The sequence below is a fragment of the Falco peregrinus genome, chromosome 1 (assembly GCF_023634155.1).
Source record: "Falco peregrinus isolate bFalPer1 chromosome 1, bFalPer1.pri, whole genome shotgun sequence".
Taxonomy (NCBI): Eukaryota; Metazoa; Chordata; class Aves; order Falconiformes; family Falconidae; genus Falco; species Falco peregrinus.
Window position 1 is genome coordinate 57,974,008 of NC_073721.1, and position 19,578 is coordinate 57,993,585.

General features: G+C 45.4%; 1 protein-coding gene across 4 annotated transcripts; it reads left to right on the plus strand.

Annotated features, from left to right (window-relative positions):
* The first annotated feature begins 1,229 nt into the window (after positions 1 to 1,229).
* Positions 1,230 to 18,572, plus strand: LOC101922121 (cytosolic phospholipase A2 epsilon-like). Of its 4 annotated transcripts, none has more exons than XM_055792582.1 (21): positions 1,230 to 1,319; positions 1,951 to 2,034; positions 4,720 to 4,792; positions 5,747 to 5,883; positions 6,288 to 6,419; positions 7,884 to 7,924; positions 8,682 to 8,724; positions 9,490 to 9,565; positions 9,762 to 9,931; positions 10,072 to 10,152; positions 10,906 to 10,943; positions 11,574 to 11,709; positions 12,381 to 12,517; positions 12,943 to 13,165; positions 13,834 to 13,948; positions 14,336 to 14,473; positions 15,739 to 15,846; positions 16,328 to 16,519; positions 16,778 to 16,944; positions 17,310 to 17,496; positions 18,015 to 18,572. In XM_055792582.1, the coding sequence occupies exons 1-21, from the start codon at positions 1,293 to 1,295 to the stop codon at positions 18,221 to 18,223; spliced, it is 2,514 nt and encodes an 837-aa protein (XP_055648557.1). In that variant the 5' UTR covers positions 1,230 to 1,292; the 3' UTR covers positions 18,224 to 18,572. The 4 variants fall into 4 exon arrangements, with proteins under 4 accessions (XP_055648557.1, XP_055648562.1, XP_055648566.1 ...); XM_055792587.1 differs by having other exon boundaries at positions 16,778 to 16,896; XM_055792591.1 differs by lacking the exon at positions 17,310 to 17,496.
* The last annotated feature ends 1,006 nt before the right edge of the window (positions 18,573 to 19,578 follow it).

A 19,578-nucleotide genomic window follows, 5' to 3' on the forward strand; every position in this document is an offset into this window, starting at 1 on the left:
CTTCACAGTGTTGTGAAATAACATAGCCTATGGCAACAATTTGTTCTACCAAGTTGACCATGATGGCTGTTGGTATTATTTTGGACAGGAATCTGGAAAGGGGAACTGTGCTGGCTGGTAGCAACACTTGACCGGTAAGCTCAAGAACGCTCAGGGAATGGGTAACTTTTTGCTCATAAGCAATGTACCAGGAGAGCAGGGAAGCCAAAGAATTCCCTTCCCCCAGAGATTTTGATCTGTTATGAGCTGCTGAAGATGCAAGAGTTTTTGGCTGCCCTTTTTGGTCCTGTTCCATTGAGCTGGGAGCTGTGCCATGTTTGGCGTGGGGCTCAGCTGGGTGCTTATGGGGCAGGTGTGGGTGTCCTGCTGCAGCGGTGGCTCCCCAGGTGTGCTGAGGACAGTGCGGAGGGCGGCATGTGGCTGGTGCAGAGTTTTGCTTCTGGCTTGCTGGGTTCACCGGGTCAGACACAGGCACTTAAGGGCAGCTAGGTTACAGCCAAAGTCAGTCTGAGCTGAAGTGGTGCTGAGGTGTTCACAGTGGGTGGAGCTAAGCTAAGGCAAGTCATTGCTTCAGGACGCTGACTGAACAAAAATAATAAAGAACCATAGGAAAGAAGGAGGAAAGGATACAATGACTTGACGAGATACCCAACCCTGCTGGACCAAGGCTGGGTAGATATAAACCACAGTGTGCGTGTGTGCATGTGTTTGCTCTGCACACCTAGACCTGAGATTGTAGCAACGTGTGTTGCAGAAAGCCTTAAATGGGCTTTTGCAAGAACCAGTTGAATATGAGAGCAATAGCATTGTCCCCTTTTTTTCTTCATTAGCTGTTTTATCCTAGCTGCTTACTGTCATGGGTAACCTACATCCAATTAACGTACTGTTGCTGCATCTTGTTGCAGAATATGTACTGCTGTAGGCTTTGAGGTCCTGGTAAGTGGAAAGTTCAGTGCTTAGGTAAAAGGGCATCCTTCTCTTACCATCAGTTATAAACCTGCCACTGGCCAGTGCTGGGCAAAGTGACTCAAACAGCATACTTCCACCCGCTGTACAGGCAAAGGTATTTTTTCCTACTTGTTGGACCACAGGATTCAGTTTCCTAGCATAAGAAAATGGGAGGGGAATACCTGGGTTTAAGAAATCAGGCAGAGGTGGGGCTCTGAGTCAGTTTATAAAATAGTTGCTCACCTGCATATCAGACACTTAAACTATTGGTGCCTGTGGAAGCTGGGAGATGTGAAATTGCATTGCCACAGGTAACACTGGACGTGTCCCTGACAGTGACCACAATGGAGCCAGGTGACGTTTTGTCTCAGGTAAGAAGGGTGCAGAGCAAAACCAGGCATCTGGGCTCTCAGCTGGTTATGCTGCACGTAGCGCAAAGACGGTGCAGCTTTCTTGACCTACCATTGACTATAAATGACTCTGTGCAGAATGGAGGAAGTCAGTGCTTCAAGAACTCATTATCGGAATGTTAAAAATAATAGCAAACCATAGGAAGGAAGTGAAAACTGCTTGGGGAGTAAGAGTTTATATACAAAGGGAGCATTTGGTACATTTAGGGGTTTCCTTCATTTTAGAGATTGCAATCTATGCAACCTTAGAATAAGTATTAAAGAACATGGCAACGTGCTTCAAGCTGCAAGGTTCATGACGGAGTGTGTTTATGGGAGACAGGTTTGCTGTTCCTTTAACAGCCAGGGCCAGGAGCTGCCTTCCCTCCCCGTGTGTCATGCAAAGGGTGGACCGTACCTGTGTGCTACGCCTCTGCTCGGGCTTTCTGGGGCGAGCAGGGCGAAGGCAGTGGCACCAGGCACTGCAGAAGACGGGCATACCTTCTGTGGGCTCCCTGCCACTGGTGTTCTGCAGCTCTTGCTTCCGTATGGAGACTGCTTTTAAGAGACGGGATGGTTTTTCCAGGGGTAACGCTGGCTCTTCTTGTTGCAGGAGTTGGTCACTCGAACTGCTCGGCTAGGAGAAGGAATTATGCAGCTTAAGCCTGATGGAGAACAGCAGACTCCTGTTACAAAGGTACTGCAAAGGAGAATTTCAAAAGAAAACCGAAAGAGGCTTTCCTGCTGGGCGGAGCCTGGGTGAGAACACCTTGGGTTCAACATCTCCCAAACCGCTGCCGTAACTTGCCCAGCTCCCTTCGCGGAATGCTCTCTGCTTATTGTTTTGATCACTTCACTTACAGTATTGCTTCATGTTAAAGTCCCAGTGCTGTTTTCTATCCTTGGCACGTGGGAGATGAACCCTGCTTTAACAAGACTAGTATCTTTAAAAGGATGGATTTGAATAGGCTTTCTGCTACATATCTCTTGCTAAAGCACAGGGGCAAATTTACTGTCGGTGTAGGTAGTAATAGCTGTGAAATTGTGCCCCTTACTCCCACAAAGAGTATGGCACAATTTTGAAGTGCATTTTGAACACCTGATTTCCTGGATTAATCCTTCTTCTGGACTCTACAAAAAAACATCACTTTTCCAGGAGACTTCAGACGCATTATATGAAATCTTTCCTCTGGGACATGAGAGGACCAGATGCACTGAAAAGGATTTTTTTACCTTGTTCTCTCTAGTTTGAGGCTATTCAGTAATAATTAGGAACTCTCCCGTGTTCTGTTTTGAGCTAAGTTAAGTTGCTGAGCAACAGGTGTTGTGCTTACAGTTTAAGGTATAGGCAAACCTTTCTGTTGATTAGTTGAATGGAAAACCCAAAGATGAGAAAACACCCCCTAAAATGCAGCTCTCTGCACTGCAGGGATCACAGCAGGTTCAGAAGAACAAACCAAACCTCTCCGATCTCTTAGGCAGAACTCGCCACTGATGGGATTCTGGCCATTTGTTACTTGTCCCTCTGTAATGTCTGAGCCAAGGCTCCCTGGTTATGACAGGGCACATCTATGTGCCCGAGTATTTTGTTCAGTCTGCACTCCTTCCTGCTGCGCTGGGGTCACAAGCCACGAAGGTGGCTCCAGGGGACCCGGCATGTGAAACCGAGCTGAGCCCTTCCAGGAAAGTACCTGTTCCAAAGCCAGTGACTGGCATCACGTTACTGGCTCTAATCTGAATGCTTCCCACCTGTAGCTGCCTCATTTCTGTGCCTCGGGAGTCAGGTTCTAGACACAAATACAAGTGCCTTTGGTGGTCTTATCCACAGCTGCTCTTTGGACTCTTAGCAGTGGTTTGACATACTTGATTTGCACAATCAGTTGCCTGCTGTGCAGCTGAACAGCACAAATGTTGTTGGTGCCTTTTACTAGAATGGAGTGCTTTGGTTACCTGGAGGCTAATTTTACCTCTTTCTTTATTAGCCTACTTGCTAACTGCCCCCAGACTCAATAACACATATTTGTTAGCCCTGGCTGCAAGCATTGATGCACTCAGGTTAAATATGAGAGACATCACATGGGCATATATTCCACGCACTTCACTTTTTACAGACAGTAAGCATGGCTTATTATTAACACAGTACATACCAAATTGGTTTGCTCAGCCAGGCCAACTAGAGCAAAAGTCTTCCTCTCCTGCAGTACCTGTGTCACACATCCTTCTCAGTGGGACTAATGAGGTCAGTGTCACACTAATGCCACTTCAGGACTCGCAATGGTCTTTCTGTAGTCATTTTGTAGTATAGGTGGAGGGAGCAGGTGGTGTCACTACGGGTCCGTGACCCTGTAGTTGCACTAAATGGCTTTTGCATTTTAGAACCTTTGGAGCCTGATTTTTCTGCTGACTTATATTACAACGTATTATATCTTTTCCCCTTTACTGTGACTGTAGAAACAAAATGTTAGGTGGAAATGGAGATTAATGGTATTTATTTGTTTACGGTAAAAGGAGAAGGGATATGGACTCATGTTTGAGCTCCAACATGAGACCAAAACAGCAAAATGAGAGCCTAAGAAGTCAAGCATATGGCCTTAATGTTGGAGATGTGGACTAATATGAAACAGGGAAGCCAAAGGGAGCAGTTTCTTATCAGGTGTAAAACACTGCTGCTTATGCAAAACAGTGCATAGAAACTCCAGACACAAAGAAATTACGTGGCTCAAAGCTACAGAAAAACTTCTCACAAGAAAAAGTGAGAGGTAAGCTCAGCTCAAGGGGGGAAGTTATGTCCCTGAAAATGAAAACAGGCACAGTGAGTAGCATGGTGGAAGTGCCAAGCAGCAATCTCTTCCACGGACATTAAAAGCATTGTGGGGTTCAGAGGTCAGCAATCACCTCTGGAGAGTACTGCGCCTTTAAAAGAGCAGGAATATGAGAAAATCATATCCCGTAGCCCAGGAGGCTGAACATGTGTAATGAGTGGATGAGAGGTGGTTCCCACAACGATAATTTTATCACTAGGAAAAAGTCTAAGGCAGCTTTTTATTTTCTACCTTGGATATTTAACAAATGTTCTCCCAAGCTGAGTCTGAATCTTACCACTTTGTGCAGCTAGATTTTAGTTAGAAAGCAAATAACTTCTCTATAATAATACAAATCCACATATCATGCTATAGAAGTACAGAAGTCTTTCAGTCTAGTACTTGATTTAGACATCAGTAGGAAAATAAATGTATTGGCCATTTCATAGTCACATAGAAAAATCCAATTAAGTTGTTCATGATTTTGGTATTTTTCTGTCTTAATGGTGTCTATGTTTTAAATACGCTGTCTGCCTTCAGCATTCATTCCTGTCTTTTGTATGTTTTTCTTTCCCCTGCAGATAGAATCATCTCTGTGTTACTTACTGACTGTAAGGGTCATAAGAGCAAGAAATATCCGCCAGGCAGATGTCTGTAAGTAGCTGCAGTGCTCTGTACAGTCCCCTTAACCTTCATGGTGTACTAGCTAGCCCTGCTCCATGAAAAAGTGCTTTTTAGATTTCTTCCATGGATGGAGGAATTCCTTTCATGGGCATGATGGTTCCAGCAATGAATGCAGTGCGTTGCTATTCTTTTTAGCAGCCCTGTTTTGCGCAGAGGTAACTCTAGAAGGTCACAGCTGTACCTATGGCACATATTTCTCTGCATCCTTAAAGGGAGCAGGGAAAGCTCTGCAGTCTGTTGAAGGCAAGAAATGTGGAAAGATCTGTGTTTTTTTCTGGAGTATATTTATGTAACAAACTGGTTGGGATAATGGAGCAAGTAGTGAAAATGGAGTAGCCTTATCTCAAATTTAGCTTGTACTCAAAGCTTTCTCAAGGCTAAGCAATCCAAACTACTATACCCTGACTCCCTGTGTACCAGCTTTCAGAGATAAAACCTTGTTAGATGTTATTACATTTTGTAGGTTCGCTCCCGATAGCCTTGCAACTGAAATATAATAGAAGATTATAGCTTTACTTATGCAGAAATCAAGACACATTTTTCTTCTATGATTTGGGCTTTTTTAAATGTTCTGTCTGGCTCAAATAGAAGCTATCACTTAGTTTCCTTAACCCTTGCAGATATAGGGTGCTGTGATTGTCCGGAATTATTTTATCCTGGGCTAAACTGATAGCTTGATGACAGAACGAGGCGACAACCCTTTGTTTTTAATGCATTTATTGTATCTAATCACATGTATTCAGAGAACAATCGTGTCCCTCTTCTTTTTTCTCCATTCTTATTATCTGAATTGTAATGTTTATGTTGAGCAAATATATCATCACGTATCACAATGCCTTTCTTTGAAAGCAAAGCTTCATGCTGTTTGATTCATTCTTTCTTCTAGAGCAAATCCTCATTTTAGATGTGTTTTTTGACATACAGTAAGCCAGACAGATTGCTATGTGAGCCTGTGGCTGCCGACTGCGTCAACTGACAAATTTCTGACTAAACCCATCAAGAATTGCAAAGATCCTGTCTGGAATGAAACCTTCTACTTCAGGATCCAGAGTCAGGTCAAGGTACTGAGCTGGGACTTCCCTGTTAACCACAACCTAGGGAGCGACTGCTGGGTTTTATCCTTTTGCACAGGGGACAGAAGTAATTTTCTTCAGAGGCACGGAAAGATGCAGGAAGATGTGAAAATAGCCCATATCTTTATGGTAGTTTTCCATGCTGTGGAAGACAAGCATCTCTCTCAGCCATGGGCAGAATATGACCTTTGAGATGTCTGTGATTTCCTCTCACTCCTCCTCATAGAGAGATGCCCACATGGAGTCGATTTCCCCTCCACCTTCTTCCCTTCCTGCTCTCTTTCTTTATGTCCTCCCACTCCTTAAAACAGCTGACTCGAGCAGCTGTCGCTGGGATCTCCTGCTCTGAACGAAACCTGACACATTTCTGAAGTCCTTCCCTTCCTTCCCAGAACGTGCTGGAGCTGGCACTCTATGATAAGGATGTTGTTACTCGAGATGACCACCTATTCACTGTGTACTTCGATATAGCCAGACTTTCACTGGGGGAGCAAGTCTTCATGCACTTCAAGTGCGATTCACAGGTGAGGTCTGAAATGGGAAATGGAATAGGCTGGCAAGAACGTGTTTATCTGCTTTTCTGAAATGTCATTTGCAAATTTTCCCCTTTTTTTTCCCTTCTTGTGTATGAATTGGCAAGCCACATACAAGGGAGTTGGTTTTCACTCTGACATGGGAAAGCCTCTCCACACCTGGATCTGTAGGTGCTGAAGGGTTTGGTGTTGGCTACAGAGGCTCACAAACTTCAGGTGTCTTTGCAAGATTGTCACTTTGCTAAGCTTGCCCCCATCGAGGGTCGAGGGGCGTGTCCATGCTAGCACATGATGCTTTTGTCGTAACTTGTTACTTAACCTAGTAATTGGAAAGTAATAACTCTGTGATTGGAACCAAATGTTGAACCTGACTAGTTCCTAATTATGGACTGTGGAATGGGTTTTCAAATGAGGTGTCTAAGGCATGCCACTCAGCTGGGCAACAAGAAATATTCCTGGTTTGAATGTCCAGGGAGGCTCTGGAAGCTGCACATCCCAACTCTCAGTATGTTCCGTCCATCCCTCTCCTGGTTCACTTCCCTCCCAATATCTTGTACATCTGTCATGCACCATATCTACACACGCCCAAACTCCACTCTGCAGTTCATTATCTTTAAATGCCTTATTTGACCATTTCTTGCTCTGCAAAATACCAGAGGAGCAGCGTAGCACGTAGGCTTCCACTAGCGCTCGGTAAAACAGAGCGTTTGGCGAGTTGAAACCCAGCTTGTGACTGGGTGGTTACACATGCGATACCCCAGCCTTTCACTACTGTGTTCGCACAGCTACTGTACTTAGAGCTCATGCTCTTCAGGCCTTTGTAAATCTTTTTGTGCTATTATTAACAACTTTTAGGTGTCTTTCATGCAACAGGTAATTTAGCAACTAAGTAACCTACAGCATGATCTCACTTCTCTGCTCCTCACCCCTTTGCGCTGCACCTTTGTTTTCCTTTCCCCCGTGCTTTCCTGCTCCTAGGGATCACACTGTCCTCCACCACCCTGCAGGCGAGGCCTCAGTGCCAGGCTCACCTCTGCCCCAGTGCCTTCAACACGTTGCCAGACAAAGTGCTTGTCCTCTTACACAGATGCTCTGCATGTCACCCTTTCCCCTCCTTAGGCCAGGGCATTTTGGCTGCTCCCCCCGCAGACCCTCTTTGCTGGTGGACTTGCTGTGAGACTGCAGCTCCGCCTGCTCTGTCCCTGGTGTCCCAGCAGAAGCAGGCAAGCTGCCTGCCTTGTTAAAAACTGCTGTCACAGCCATCCAGAAGCTTCCTGTCAATAAAACATCTTGAGGCTCGAGACACACAGATGTGAGGTAGAGGGTGCCGCTGTTTTAAATGCTCTTGCAGGCCCAAATAGCACATACATACAGATACTGCTAGAGTGAGAACCTGCATTACGAGAACTACAGGGAGACTAGTGGCAAAAACATTTTCCTTTCTTTATTTTCCAGAGACAAGAGGAGTTAGAGGTGGGATTTGCATTGGATAATATGTGAGTAAATGTGAAATGCAACATAGTCTGCAGCAGGAAGAAATAGCAATTCAGAGGCATGAAATAATCTAGTCTAATTGTCCAGAGTGCATCATTTCTTGATGATGCTGACGATGATCATGGTTTCCTGAGGAACCTGTGCTACGAGCTATGTGGCAAATTGGTGTGTGCTGGGGTGACTTCCCCGGAGCTTCAGGCAGATGGGGAGCACACCCTAAAACCTTTTGTTTGCCTAGTGTAATGAATACTGTTTAAGACCATGATATTGGGACTGCTGTTTTGTTACACAGTTGTCTTTGAGATTAATGGGGAGTGGGTGGGTATGCCTCCCTTCAGAGCACGACACGGAATAAGGCCCAGATTTCTGATCTAGAGCCCTTTCTGTCCCATCCACTGGCAAACTGCATTTTTTAGAAAACTGGATTCTGTGAAACCATCTGCAACCTCAGCTTGGGGCTCAGCATAAAATTACTACATGGTTTGGCCCCACAGTACCTTTTTTTTTTTTTTAACACCCCACCCCCCCCAACCCCCCCCCGGAGCTCAAGGACTCCAGGACTGGACGAGCCAGTAGGATGATGATTGGGGCTTGACAGAGTAGAGTGAGGAAACTTGTACCGTGAGTCTCCTGGGACTTTTCTTTCAAATCCAATAAACAGCTAAAAATAAGCAGAGGAAAATCAGAAGGGTGTGGGTCATTAATTATACTGTAATTATACTGAGTGATTAAAAATGTATTTTTCTTCCTATTTCCTAGCTCAGGCCCTCCTGAAACCATCATTACTAATGGAGTGCTAGTGGTGAGTGTTGTGCTTTGTCATCATTCTTGTCCTGCTGCCATGCTTGTTTCACTTGACTCACAGTCACTAGCCCAACATGCCCTTTGACTGAGCAAGGCCAGCACTGAAACATTCCCACTGCATCAGCTGCCTCATGCATCCTCCTGGATGGCACCTGTGGGGAGGCTGCAGCTGGAGCAGCGGGGAGATCCCCGTGCTAGCATCCTCTGATCTTGCAAAGGCAACGCATGGAAGTGGTTGAGGTCTGAGACCTTGGTGCAGCAGCAAACTCTCCCTTGGACTTCACTCCTTCTGAACGCCTGTACTGCTACAGTGATGGGGACTGTCCTGTCCCAGGCATGTGTCATGTCCTGCATTCATAACTGGACTTTTTGAAAAGGACTTTCTGACAGTTCCATTTGCTCATTTATTAGCTTCTTTCCCTCATTATTTTTGTTTAAATCAGTCTTCCACATCTCTGCAGGGATCCTGGAAAGTGCTGTTTTTCCACTTTGTCGTTACCTTCTTCCTTCTGCAAGCCCTGTTCATTCAAACTGCAACCCCAGCCTTGCCCTGGCTGTGTCCACTTTCTCAAGAGACTCCTCCTGTTTCAGCCAGCATCTGAAATCGAGGTCACGGCTGAGAGAAAATGTTTTCCTTGGGAAAAAGTGCACTGCCTGTATAGCATTCGTATCATTGTCAGTAGGAGCTTAGACTAGGAAACAGAATCTCAGACCAGAAAATTCCCTGCCATATGAAGTATTTTATTGTTCACGTCTCTTACAGTCTCGCCAAATCTGCTGCTTGGAAGTTCAAGTGGTTGAGAAGAAGAAGAAGAAAAAGGAGAAGAAATCTTTATCAAGTGAGGTTATTTCTCCATCAGCTATTTTTAAATCACGATGTGCTATTACTATGAAGGCAATCGGCTTAATGTAAGAATAAAAAACCCCCAGCAAATCTGAAACATGAGAACAGCTTGTGATAGACTCTATAAGAAACATTGTTTCCCGTTTTGATGAGAAAATTACTCTGTGTCTGCTTTTGTGTTGCTTCCTTAGAGAAAGAATTCTCCTTTAAAGTGCAAGGCTCTTACGAGGGCACCCAAGACATTCTGCTGGGATCTGATCTGGTCTTCAGCTCCTGCTCTCCTGCCAAATTTCACTATGCCAAATACAAGCAGCCAATGCTGGATGTGATGCTACCAGGGAAGAAACGACCTCCCTCCTTTGTATGTTATAACTAGACTTTATAAAACATAATAATGGCATGTAAAGTAGCATGCACCATAAATAGTAATGTCAGTTTGCATTGTGGAAAGAGAGCAACATTCCTTACAATATAAACTATCTATATTTGCATTTTTTTCAGCACTCTCGTGCATATGATACAGGCTCTCCAAATGTGGAACTTCACTCCCTTCCAAGTGGAAAAAAAATAACCTTGGCAGAGGTAAGTGCCTGCTCTTTTGTGGGAGAGGTTGAGAAACCTGAGTGTGGAAGTCTGCATCAGCCCCAGTGATTACCAGGTTACTTTCAGATGATGAAAGCCGGCAGACAAAGATGCCGCAGTCTAACAGTGGTAGCTCTTTGGGTGATAAGGGCAGGTTGTGCCTTGTTCTGTTTGAGTGGGTGTGGGAGTTACTCCACACCCCGATCTTACTTCATGCTAAATTTTGAGGCTCTGCTTTTCCCCTTCTTATGCACCAGTGGGGCACCTGCACTAACTTAAGCTAGCGCCAGTCTCATGCTGATGCTGACCATGCTTTGCAAAGCACTTTTAGATTCATGGTTGACAAAATCCATATAGAATGAAAGGATCCCAGCTGTTGTAGAGCATAAGCTGCCACAGAAAGTGAGGAGCAAATGCTGTTGTGTAGAACGGTAGTGTGGCTGCTGCCTGGCTGGCTGCCCCAGAGAGGTAATGTCAGCAGAGATGAGGAAGGTACAAATTACCTTTACTTTCCTCTGTAAACAGCCGTTGTCCTCAGACGTTACATTCACTGGAAAACATTGGGAATTACTGAACAACATCCCTGACAATAAATTGCTGCAGTCGGTTCACACAGGCTGCTGGATTGTTCAGAGCTCCTGATTTGTACTTGCATTGCTAGGACAGCAGAGGCTAAAATTCCTCCTGGGGCAGTCGGGGAGGAGTGCTAAAGCAGGTTGTCACGATTACACTGTTTGCATTCTTGCTTTCCAGGATAAAGGATTTGATTTATATGCAAAGGCAGAAGACTGGTAAGAGACTTGCCTACTCTTGGAGGCTAATGTGTCCTTAGCTAAACCCATCTCACCCTTGGCTCTTTACTGGGGAGGAGGCACTCACAGTAGGACAGTAGGTGGTGTGATGAAGTGAAGTGGAATTCGCATGAGCTAATCCATACTGAGACATGAATAATGAAAAAAGATGTATAAAATAGAAGAAATAACATTCTAAGCTGCTAGTCAGTGTTATGCTCAGCACAGTCTTTAACCTTTTCTTTAACAGTGTGAGAGTGCAGCTGATCACCTGGTACTGTTGATCATGAAGTAGGTAAACTTTGCTGCCTGCTTCAAGACAAATGGAAGTCTTTCCTACAGCTCTCAGTGCAGGCTAAAACATGAGAGAATCCAGACAGCAGATGTCTCAGACATTATCTGCCGGAATGTCTTTCCTTAGGTTTTCTTTTGATAACTGTTTAGAAGTTTAGCAGTCCCTTTTCCTATTGTTCTTCCACGCAGCATTTTCTACCTGCTTGGGAGCATAGCAAAGGCTCCTCCTGTAAACACAGTACTCTGCGGGTCTCGCTTCTTTCCTTGTATTGGAAACTCTGAGCTTGTCTACCAATAATAAAATGGAATATTCTTTTCTCCTGATCCCTGCTCCAGCCCAGACTGCCTTGATGTGCGTTTAGGGTTTGACCTCTGTGCGCAAGAGCAAGACTTTCTACGCAAAAGGCAGAATTATGTTGCTCCTGCTCTGAAGAAGGTCCTGCAGCTGGAACAGGATCTGCTGGACCATGAGGTCTGTAGAGAAAACATTCAAAATATCTAAGGAGTGCTTAGCAGTGGGGGCATAACAGCATAATATGACCTCTTCCTGGTTAAATTTTTTTCTGGTCTTTCTTAATCTTGAAACTTATGTACACTTCCAATACTGCCCCATACCCCTAATCTCACCCTGCCATTGGTGTCCTCTGCAGTTGCTATCCTGAATTTAACTCTTCTCCTGCTACACCTTCACTGCAAGCCAGGCTAGATACTCCTTATACAGAAATTGCTTCTTCCAGAGTCTTTACCCTACGGTTGTTATCCTTGTTGATAATCCTTCCTCCTGTCTCTGACCCGTGAGTTTTCTTTTTAATTCTTGCCTTTACAACTGGCTTTTTTCTCTCTTACTCTCTCTTTTGGTTTAAGTTAATGCATTTTCATTTGTTTTTTATCAAACATCTGTGTTGAACACATTGGAGACAAGTGTCAGTCATCTAAGCAAAAATTGTCATTACTTCTACTCCTGTTTTCCTTTATAAAATAAATGGTAGCTTATGTTTCAGTAGAAATCATTTGGAAGGAAGTCTCTGTCTGGACATGCATGGTGGTGTTGGGCTCGATGTAGCGGGGGGGTCTCTGCTGAGAGTCGCGGTCAGCTGCGGTCTGCACTCTGACGCCAGCCCTTTCTGTTCGTGTGTTGTGCAGACCCCAGTGGTGGCCATCATGACTACGGGAGGAGGTATGCGATCTTTGACCGCGCTGTACGGCAGCCTGCGGGGGCTCAAGAAGCTCAATGTCTTGGACTGTGCCACATACCTGACTGGCTTGTCTGGTACCACATGGTAAGTAGGGCTGGGCAGCTCTTGGCTGGAGTCTTCCTGATGACACCAATGAGCTGAAGTAGGCTGGAGCTGACATGCAGCAGTCCACCTATAATACCTCCTCAGCAGTCCTGTTTTTTTTATCTTCTTCAAAAACTGACAGATTTAGTCTTTTCATGGGGGAAAGCCACATAATTTGCAACAACACAAAAATAAATGTTTTTATAAGAGCAGCTTATGGAATACTGCTCAAGCCATTTTGATAGAGGGTAATGCCTGCGACTTCAAAGGGAGCATGGTAGTTTCTTAGGTAACTGAAGACAGGAAATCTTTACTTAGTTTCAAATCAAGAACTTAATATAGAAACATAAAATGTAGCCATTGCCGACTTCAGACCTTGGTGTGGTTTTTTTTTCCCCACTTCAATATATATTTCCTCTTCCTAGGACCATGTCAAACTTGTACAGAGATCCTGACTGGTCACAAAAGGATCTTGACAAGCAAATAAGCGAGGCTCGAAAACATATGACAAAATGCAAAATAAATTCCCTTTCCTTGGAGTATCTGAAGTATTACAAAAAGCAGCTGTGTCAACGGAAAGAAGAGGGGCGCAAAACATCTTTTATAGATCTCTGGGGACTTGTCCTGGAATCTCTGTTGCATGATGGGGTACGGTATGTCATACAGCAGCATTTACAGTGGCTTACAATTTTCTGAAAGTTAATTCCTGGAGAAGATGTTTTTCTGTTTGTTACGAGACACTGTGTATGCAAATGCACAGCCATTTCCAAAACATTAGGTGGCGGCTGTTTAGATGCCCAGCCATGGTGGAAATCGGCATTCTTGCTTGTGAGATTTTGGACATGTTTTTCTGAGAACTCCAAGATTAACATTTTGAAAAAAAATTATACTTTAAGATTTTGGGGGGCATATTCTGCAAATATTTTGTTTAGAAATAGCGAAATTACGGACATTATCTTAATGCCCATGGGAGGTATTAACAAACAGACCTGCAGGCTTTTGAAATATGTGAGAGGTCTTACATAACCTTGCAGTATAACATGTTAAGCTGAAGTATTGCTTTCTGCTCTTCATCATGTCCTTCCATTTTCATCCTAATGGGTCATCAAATTATCTGGCATCAGATTGGATGCCTGCAGATATTTCAGTAACAGAACGCTTTCAGGAATTTTGAAAAATATGGAACATTTCAGAATTTAAGCCCAGCACACATTATACACTAGAGGCAGAAATTTTTCTGCCCTGCAAGCTTAGATGCAGAGAAATGTTCCTGTGCTAATTTTCATCTCAGTGTAACCATTTTTCTGGAACCACAGAAAGACAACCATAGACTCTCTGATCAGCAACGGGCCATTGATCGTGGTCAGAACCCATTGCCTATCTATACTGCAGTCAATGTCAAGAACAACTATAGCACTCGGGATTTCAAAGGTAATTATGAGACTTCTGGGAGTCATTTGTCTTTACATTTAAGTTGGTAAACCCTGGGACAGTTTTTTCAGATAGTCTAAAAAAAGCTCTCTCATTTAAAGACCAGAATTTAAGCTGATGTGTGTTTGCATAATGTCCTTGTGGTCAGATAAAAGTTTGACCGTCTATGCAACAGACAGAAAAGTATTCCAAAGCCTTTTCATGTTTATGAGTTTTCATTTGCACCCTGCTTACGGCTTGTTGCTATTGGTCTGGAATGTTAGATTAACTGCAGATATAACTTTAATTTTTAACTCCTTTCACTCCCATGATAGCAACATCATTTTTATCTACAGCTAAGGGGGCTGTAGTTGAGCGTTGTTCTCTTCTTTGTAATCCTTTTCACAGAATGGGTGGAGTTCACCCCTTATGAGGTGGGATTGCAAAAATATGGAGCTTTTGTTCGTGTTGAGGATTTTGGCAGTGAGTTCTTCATGGGTCGGCTGATGAAGAAGATCCCTGAATCCCGGATCTGCTTCTTAGAAGGTGAGCTCTTAAAAACATCTGAATGTGGTTGTTTGGATTTTGTTGGTTGGTTGGTTGGTTTTTAAATTGTGAGTTGTCTAAACTAAGTGCTAATAAAGCACTGGTGCACGACTGACAGGGCAGTTTCACCAGAGAGGATAAATATCTCATTGCTGAATGAATACTTATTATAATGGATTCAATTTGTTGTCAAAAAGAAAATTCAAAGTGACAGGCAAATAGTTATTTTCATTTTTAAAGCTAGTTTTGAATAAAAATACGGTATCACTTCCAGAACAACAATAAAATTGAGGTGTATGGGAATCCACGGTTCTGCTCGTGCTGCTCCAGAAGGGTGAACTCCAGAGCCTCTTGCCTGTCTCACAGGCAGTCAGTAATTTGTGTGCTTCCTATAGACAGTTTACATGAGCCTTTGTGCTGATTCTCCAGTGCCCCGGGGTGTATTTGAGCATGCCAGGTCCCCCCCAAGAGTCTGCTCCGGCCACATGTCACTGGCCTGTTTCCATGTTGCCTGGGAAAGCCTGAGGGGGAGGCAGCAGGGTCATACCCAGCAGCACTTTTGCCGTTGATTGATGTGGAGTGCAGGTACATGTCTTCCAGACAGAGAGACCAGGTGTCAGCTTGTGCCCAGTTCGAGATGCAAACCTCTCTTTGACTGGCCGTGTTACTTAGAATGAGGCAGACACTCTACTATTTTAGCCTGAGCCTGTGATGGCTGTGCATACGTTTGTGCTTCCTGAACCAAAACCCAGTGGAGCACTTGTGCCCTAAGGGGTAACCAAATAAATTATTTCTGAAGCTCAAAAATGCAAGGTCGAAACTGATCCCTCAGTTTGTCAGCAGGCTTATTCTCAAAAGAGGAAGCCTACACGTGCAGTCGCTGTAAGATCACGTTGTAGGTAGGCCCTTATCAATATAATTCCTCACCAACGCTCTCAGACTGCATGCAAACTTTCATCCTTTCTTTTTAGACAAGCCTCGTGATACTTCGTTGGGTTTTTTTCCGAAAACCCAAGCTCCTTACATCATATTAATTCACAAAAAACTCAGCATTTGTTAGAATGTATATCCAGCCCTAAGTGCCACAAGACAAAACCTGGATACCAAAATAAAATTTAAAAACCAGCAGCCAAGTAAAAATGACACATCATCCATTTAAAGCAAACTAAGGAAAAGCAGAAACTTTGCTAATTTCATGTCATGGTAACAGTTTCTCTCTTCATGACCTGTGAAGGTGTGAGTCAGAAAGCTCTTTCCTTGTACAGGCATGTGGAGTAGCTTATTTTCACTGAATGTGCTGTATATCTGGAATTTGTCCCACTCATCAGAAGATTTCTGGCACAGGTGGACCCGGGACAAAATCGACAATATAGGTAAATTATCACACTTCTTCTTTACTGTGTATTTATTGTTAGGTAAAGTTAGATCAACTATCACACCTGGCTGTTATGGGAGATGTGTGCGGTGCACCGGGCGTTTTTTGGAGTGTTTCTTCAGAGGCCGCGTGGATCGGCCTGGGTCCTGTGGAAATCCACCGCCCAGCAGCCTGTGCGCTCTGCGGGGCTCAGCACCGGTGTAGAACGTTCGAGAATAAGCGAGACTGATCTGTGAACGATTAGTAAAGCAACAAGATTCTGAGCACATTGGGCAGGAGCTGCTGTGGTGCGAAGCAGCGCTGGCCCCTGCCGCAGGCGGCTCCCGGGCCTCCCCCTGGGCCGGCCGCGGCCGCGTTCATTGCCGTTGTCACTTGCTCAGCGGTGCCCGGGGAGCCGTTTCAGCCGAGGCCCGGCGGCGCTCCTGCGGCTGGCGGCCTGGCCGCGGGCTGCCCGGGTTTAACCGCCTTTCCCCGCGCAGAGGAGGAGCCGCCGCTGCCGCTGCCGCCGCAGGAGCTGGGGACGGCGCTGCTGGAGCCTCCGGGCCCGCTGGGCCGCGCCCTGCGCGGGGCGCTCACCGACCGGCCCTGCCTGGCGCGGGAGCGCAGCTTCCTCAGGGGCCTGCAGCTGCACCGGCGCTACCTGAGCAGCCCGCGCTTCCGCCGCTGGAAAGGTAATGGGGATGGCGGCGGAGGGCGCACCGCCCGGCCCGCCGAGCGCCCGGCTTGCGCGCCCCGGGCCGGAGGCCGCCGCCGTGCGGGCGGGCCGCGGGGCCCCTCGCCGGTAGCTCCTGGCAGCGCTGCGGAGGCTCCGCGGGGAGGCACACGGGCCCCCCGGCCGCGGCTGCTGCGAGGGGGCGCGGGGCGTGCGGGGTGAGCCTGGCGGGCCAGCCGGCCTCGCGCTTGCGGCAAGGAACACCCTTCGCTTTTAGATACCGTGCTGGACGCGTTCCCCAACCAGCTGACGCAGTCGGAGGAATTCCTGTCGCTGGTGGACACGGGATTTTTCATCAACACCAGCATCATGCCACTTTTAAAGCCAGAGAGAAAGGTAGACGTCATCCTGCACTTAAATTACAGCGCGGGATCCCAGGTACAGGTGAGAGGAATTGAAGCGGTGGCTATTTGTTCCTCAACAGCTGATTATCTGGAAGTTTGTAATCTTTAGGTGCTTTATATGTTGCTCCTTCTAAAAGTCTTACCCAGCAGCATTTTTGTCTTAATGCTGCAGCATGAGACTTCATTTATAGGCCGTATGTATCCTCATTTGTTTTTCTTGTACGATACAACCATTCTGCACTGAGAACTCGGAGAAAACAAAAACCTTCTCATTGCTTTCCCATTGGGGCTTCAGAGCTTTCACACAGCTAGCGTGGAAAATGCCTCCTTTGTTACTGGACCCCAAGAAATCCTGAGCCCCGAAATCCCCTTTAAGTCTTAGTACTGTTCTGTTCATTGCTCAAGGCTCTGGACCAGACCTGCAAGTACTGCGCAGAGCAGGGGATCCTTTTTCCCAGGGTGGACTTGAGTGAGGAGGACAGGAAAAACCTGAAGGAGTGTTACCTCTTTGATGGTGCTGAGACTCCAGGAGCACCAGTACTGCTATTTTTCCCACTAATTAATGACACCTTCCAAAAATACAAAGCACCGGGTAAGTAATCAAACACGTTAAAAAAAGGTTGACATCATGGTCAGTGTACTGAAGGGACTACATTTGATACTCCAACCCTTGAACTGTACTTTTGGCTTATTTCAACACATCAGATTTTTCTCTGTTGCTTAAAATTACTTTTTTTACCGTGTCAAGTTTGATGCTGTGGCTGTGCTGTTTCTATCCCTAAGCTAGCTAGTTTGCAGGTAGGTTTGATTATCTATGTGAGCCACAGGTGCAGCTCAGAACTGCAGTGTAGACTCATGTAAGGAATAATCAGCTTCTTTATCTCCTCATCATGTGAAGCAGCTGATATCCACCTGAGCCAGGGATGGAGCTGACGGTTTGAAAAAGAATGAGCTATGAAAAAAAAAAATATTTAAACTCACAAGAGTAATTTAGATTAAGAACTCTCTCTGTGGAGAGATATCTCCTCTACCTGCTCTATTAAGAGTTTGCTTGCTTATGACTAGAGTAACTACCATCTCTCAGCAGTGATTTGTTCCCCTTCCTCCTAGGTCAGAAGCGCTCTGAGTCAGAGCTGGAAGATGGCAAAGTTGACCTCTATGGCTGCTGTTCCCCTTATTCAACATACTCGGTTCAATACACTGAGAAGGTGTACGACCGCCTGGTTCAGCTGGGTGAATACAACATCCTGAATAACAAAGACCTTATTGTGCAGGCCTTGCACACAGCAGTGGCACGGAAAAGGCAGAGAAAGAAATAATGTCAGACAAGGCAGGATGCTTCTGTGTCCCTGAACCTGTCGGGAGACTGAAGCTCCCTTACGATCAGCCAGCAGGCTTCAAAGGATTCTTGCTCAACTCTGCTAAATGGCGATCTCAGGTGAACAAAGTAGAGACTGAAGAGAAACTTTTTTTCCTCCAGAGAATTTCATTGCAATTAAGCTACAACAGTGGAGTACAAAATTATTGTATGGTATAGAGGATGGGCAGCCACGAAGAAGGTGCTAAGGTGATAATGAGCATGGTGCTATTTGGCTTGAGGCAGAATTTGAAATTTTTAAGTCTAACATGTTCAGGGCAGACCACATTAAAAGCGTTTTATTGACTCGGCTTTTTTGTTTTGCATTTGCGAGGTGACGGTGAGGCCACACAGCAGCCTGTGGGACACGTTTGTGCCTGGGGCCACGGCACGTTGTAGGCAAGTGTTTAAAGAAAGGCAGGCACATGACATATGGCATCTTGTGGCTACAGACCACCTTCAAGGAAGGCTTTGGACAGAGGCAAAGGAGTGGCAGGCCATGGATACCAGATCAGCTGAGAAAGCAGAAGGGTGGTGATGAAGTGCTCCACTGCATGACCACCACCATGCTCCCCCCTGTGTGCATCCACACTGCTTCTCGGCTACCCATCCCTTGCCCCACTCCTGGTGTGAGCAGTAATTGGAAATACAAGCTGAACAGAACAACATGCTGCTAGCTGTAAACCCCCTCCAAACAAGAGCAAGGATGTGCAGGCCCTTGAATTCACCAGCTCTGCCTGTCCTTGCTGTTGGCTGAGTCTTGCATAAGCTCAGCACCTGCAGAATTAGGAGGCACTCACATGAGGGAGAAAAGGCTTTACATGGTCTTGGTGCAAGAGGGAAGATTTTGTGTTTTGCAGTAGTGCAGGTAAAGTGTATATAACGCATCTGCTGGCACCTTACCACATCCCTCTTGCTACTTTGGAAAACAGGCACAATATTCACTTTCTTTCAGTTTCCTACAGTTATGCAGTATGCTGAGAATTGCAATAGCTGAACCATAGACAGTCAAGAATCCTCCTAGAGTAAGCTTTCAGAAATAATTGGTAAGAATGATCTCTCTTCTGTGTTAATGTGTTGTATGGCTGTGTTTTGCAAAGCGGTTCATAATACTCATCGATGAAACATGTAAGGTTTTTTCTTTCCCAACATAGAACACAAGTGTTTTATTAGCATTCCTGCTTCAGCTGCATCATTAGTAATTAATTTTCTATCTCTGTGAAGTAATAAGCCTAGACCTTTGATAGGATTTTGTTTTCATATACGTTTCTTCTATATTCACACCTATGCTTCCTATTGTTGCCCCTGGAAATCATG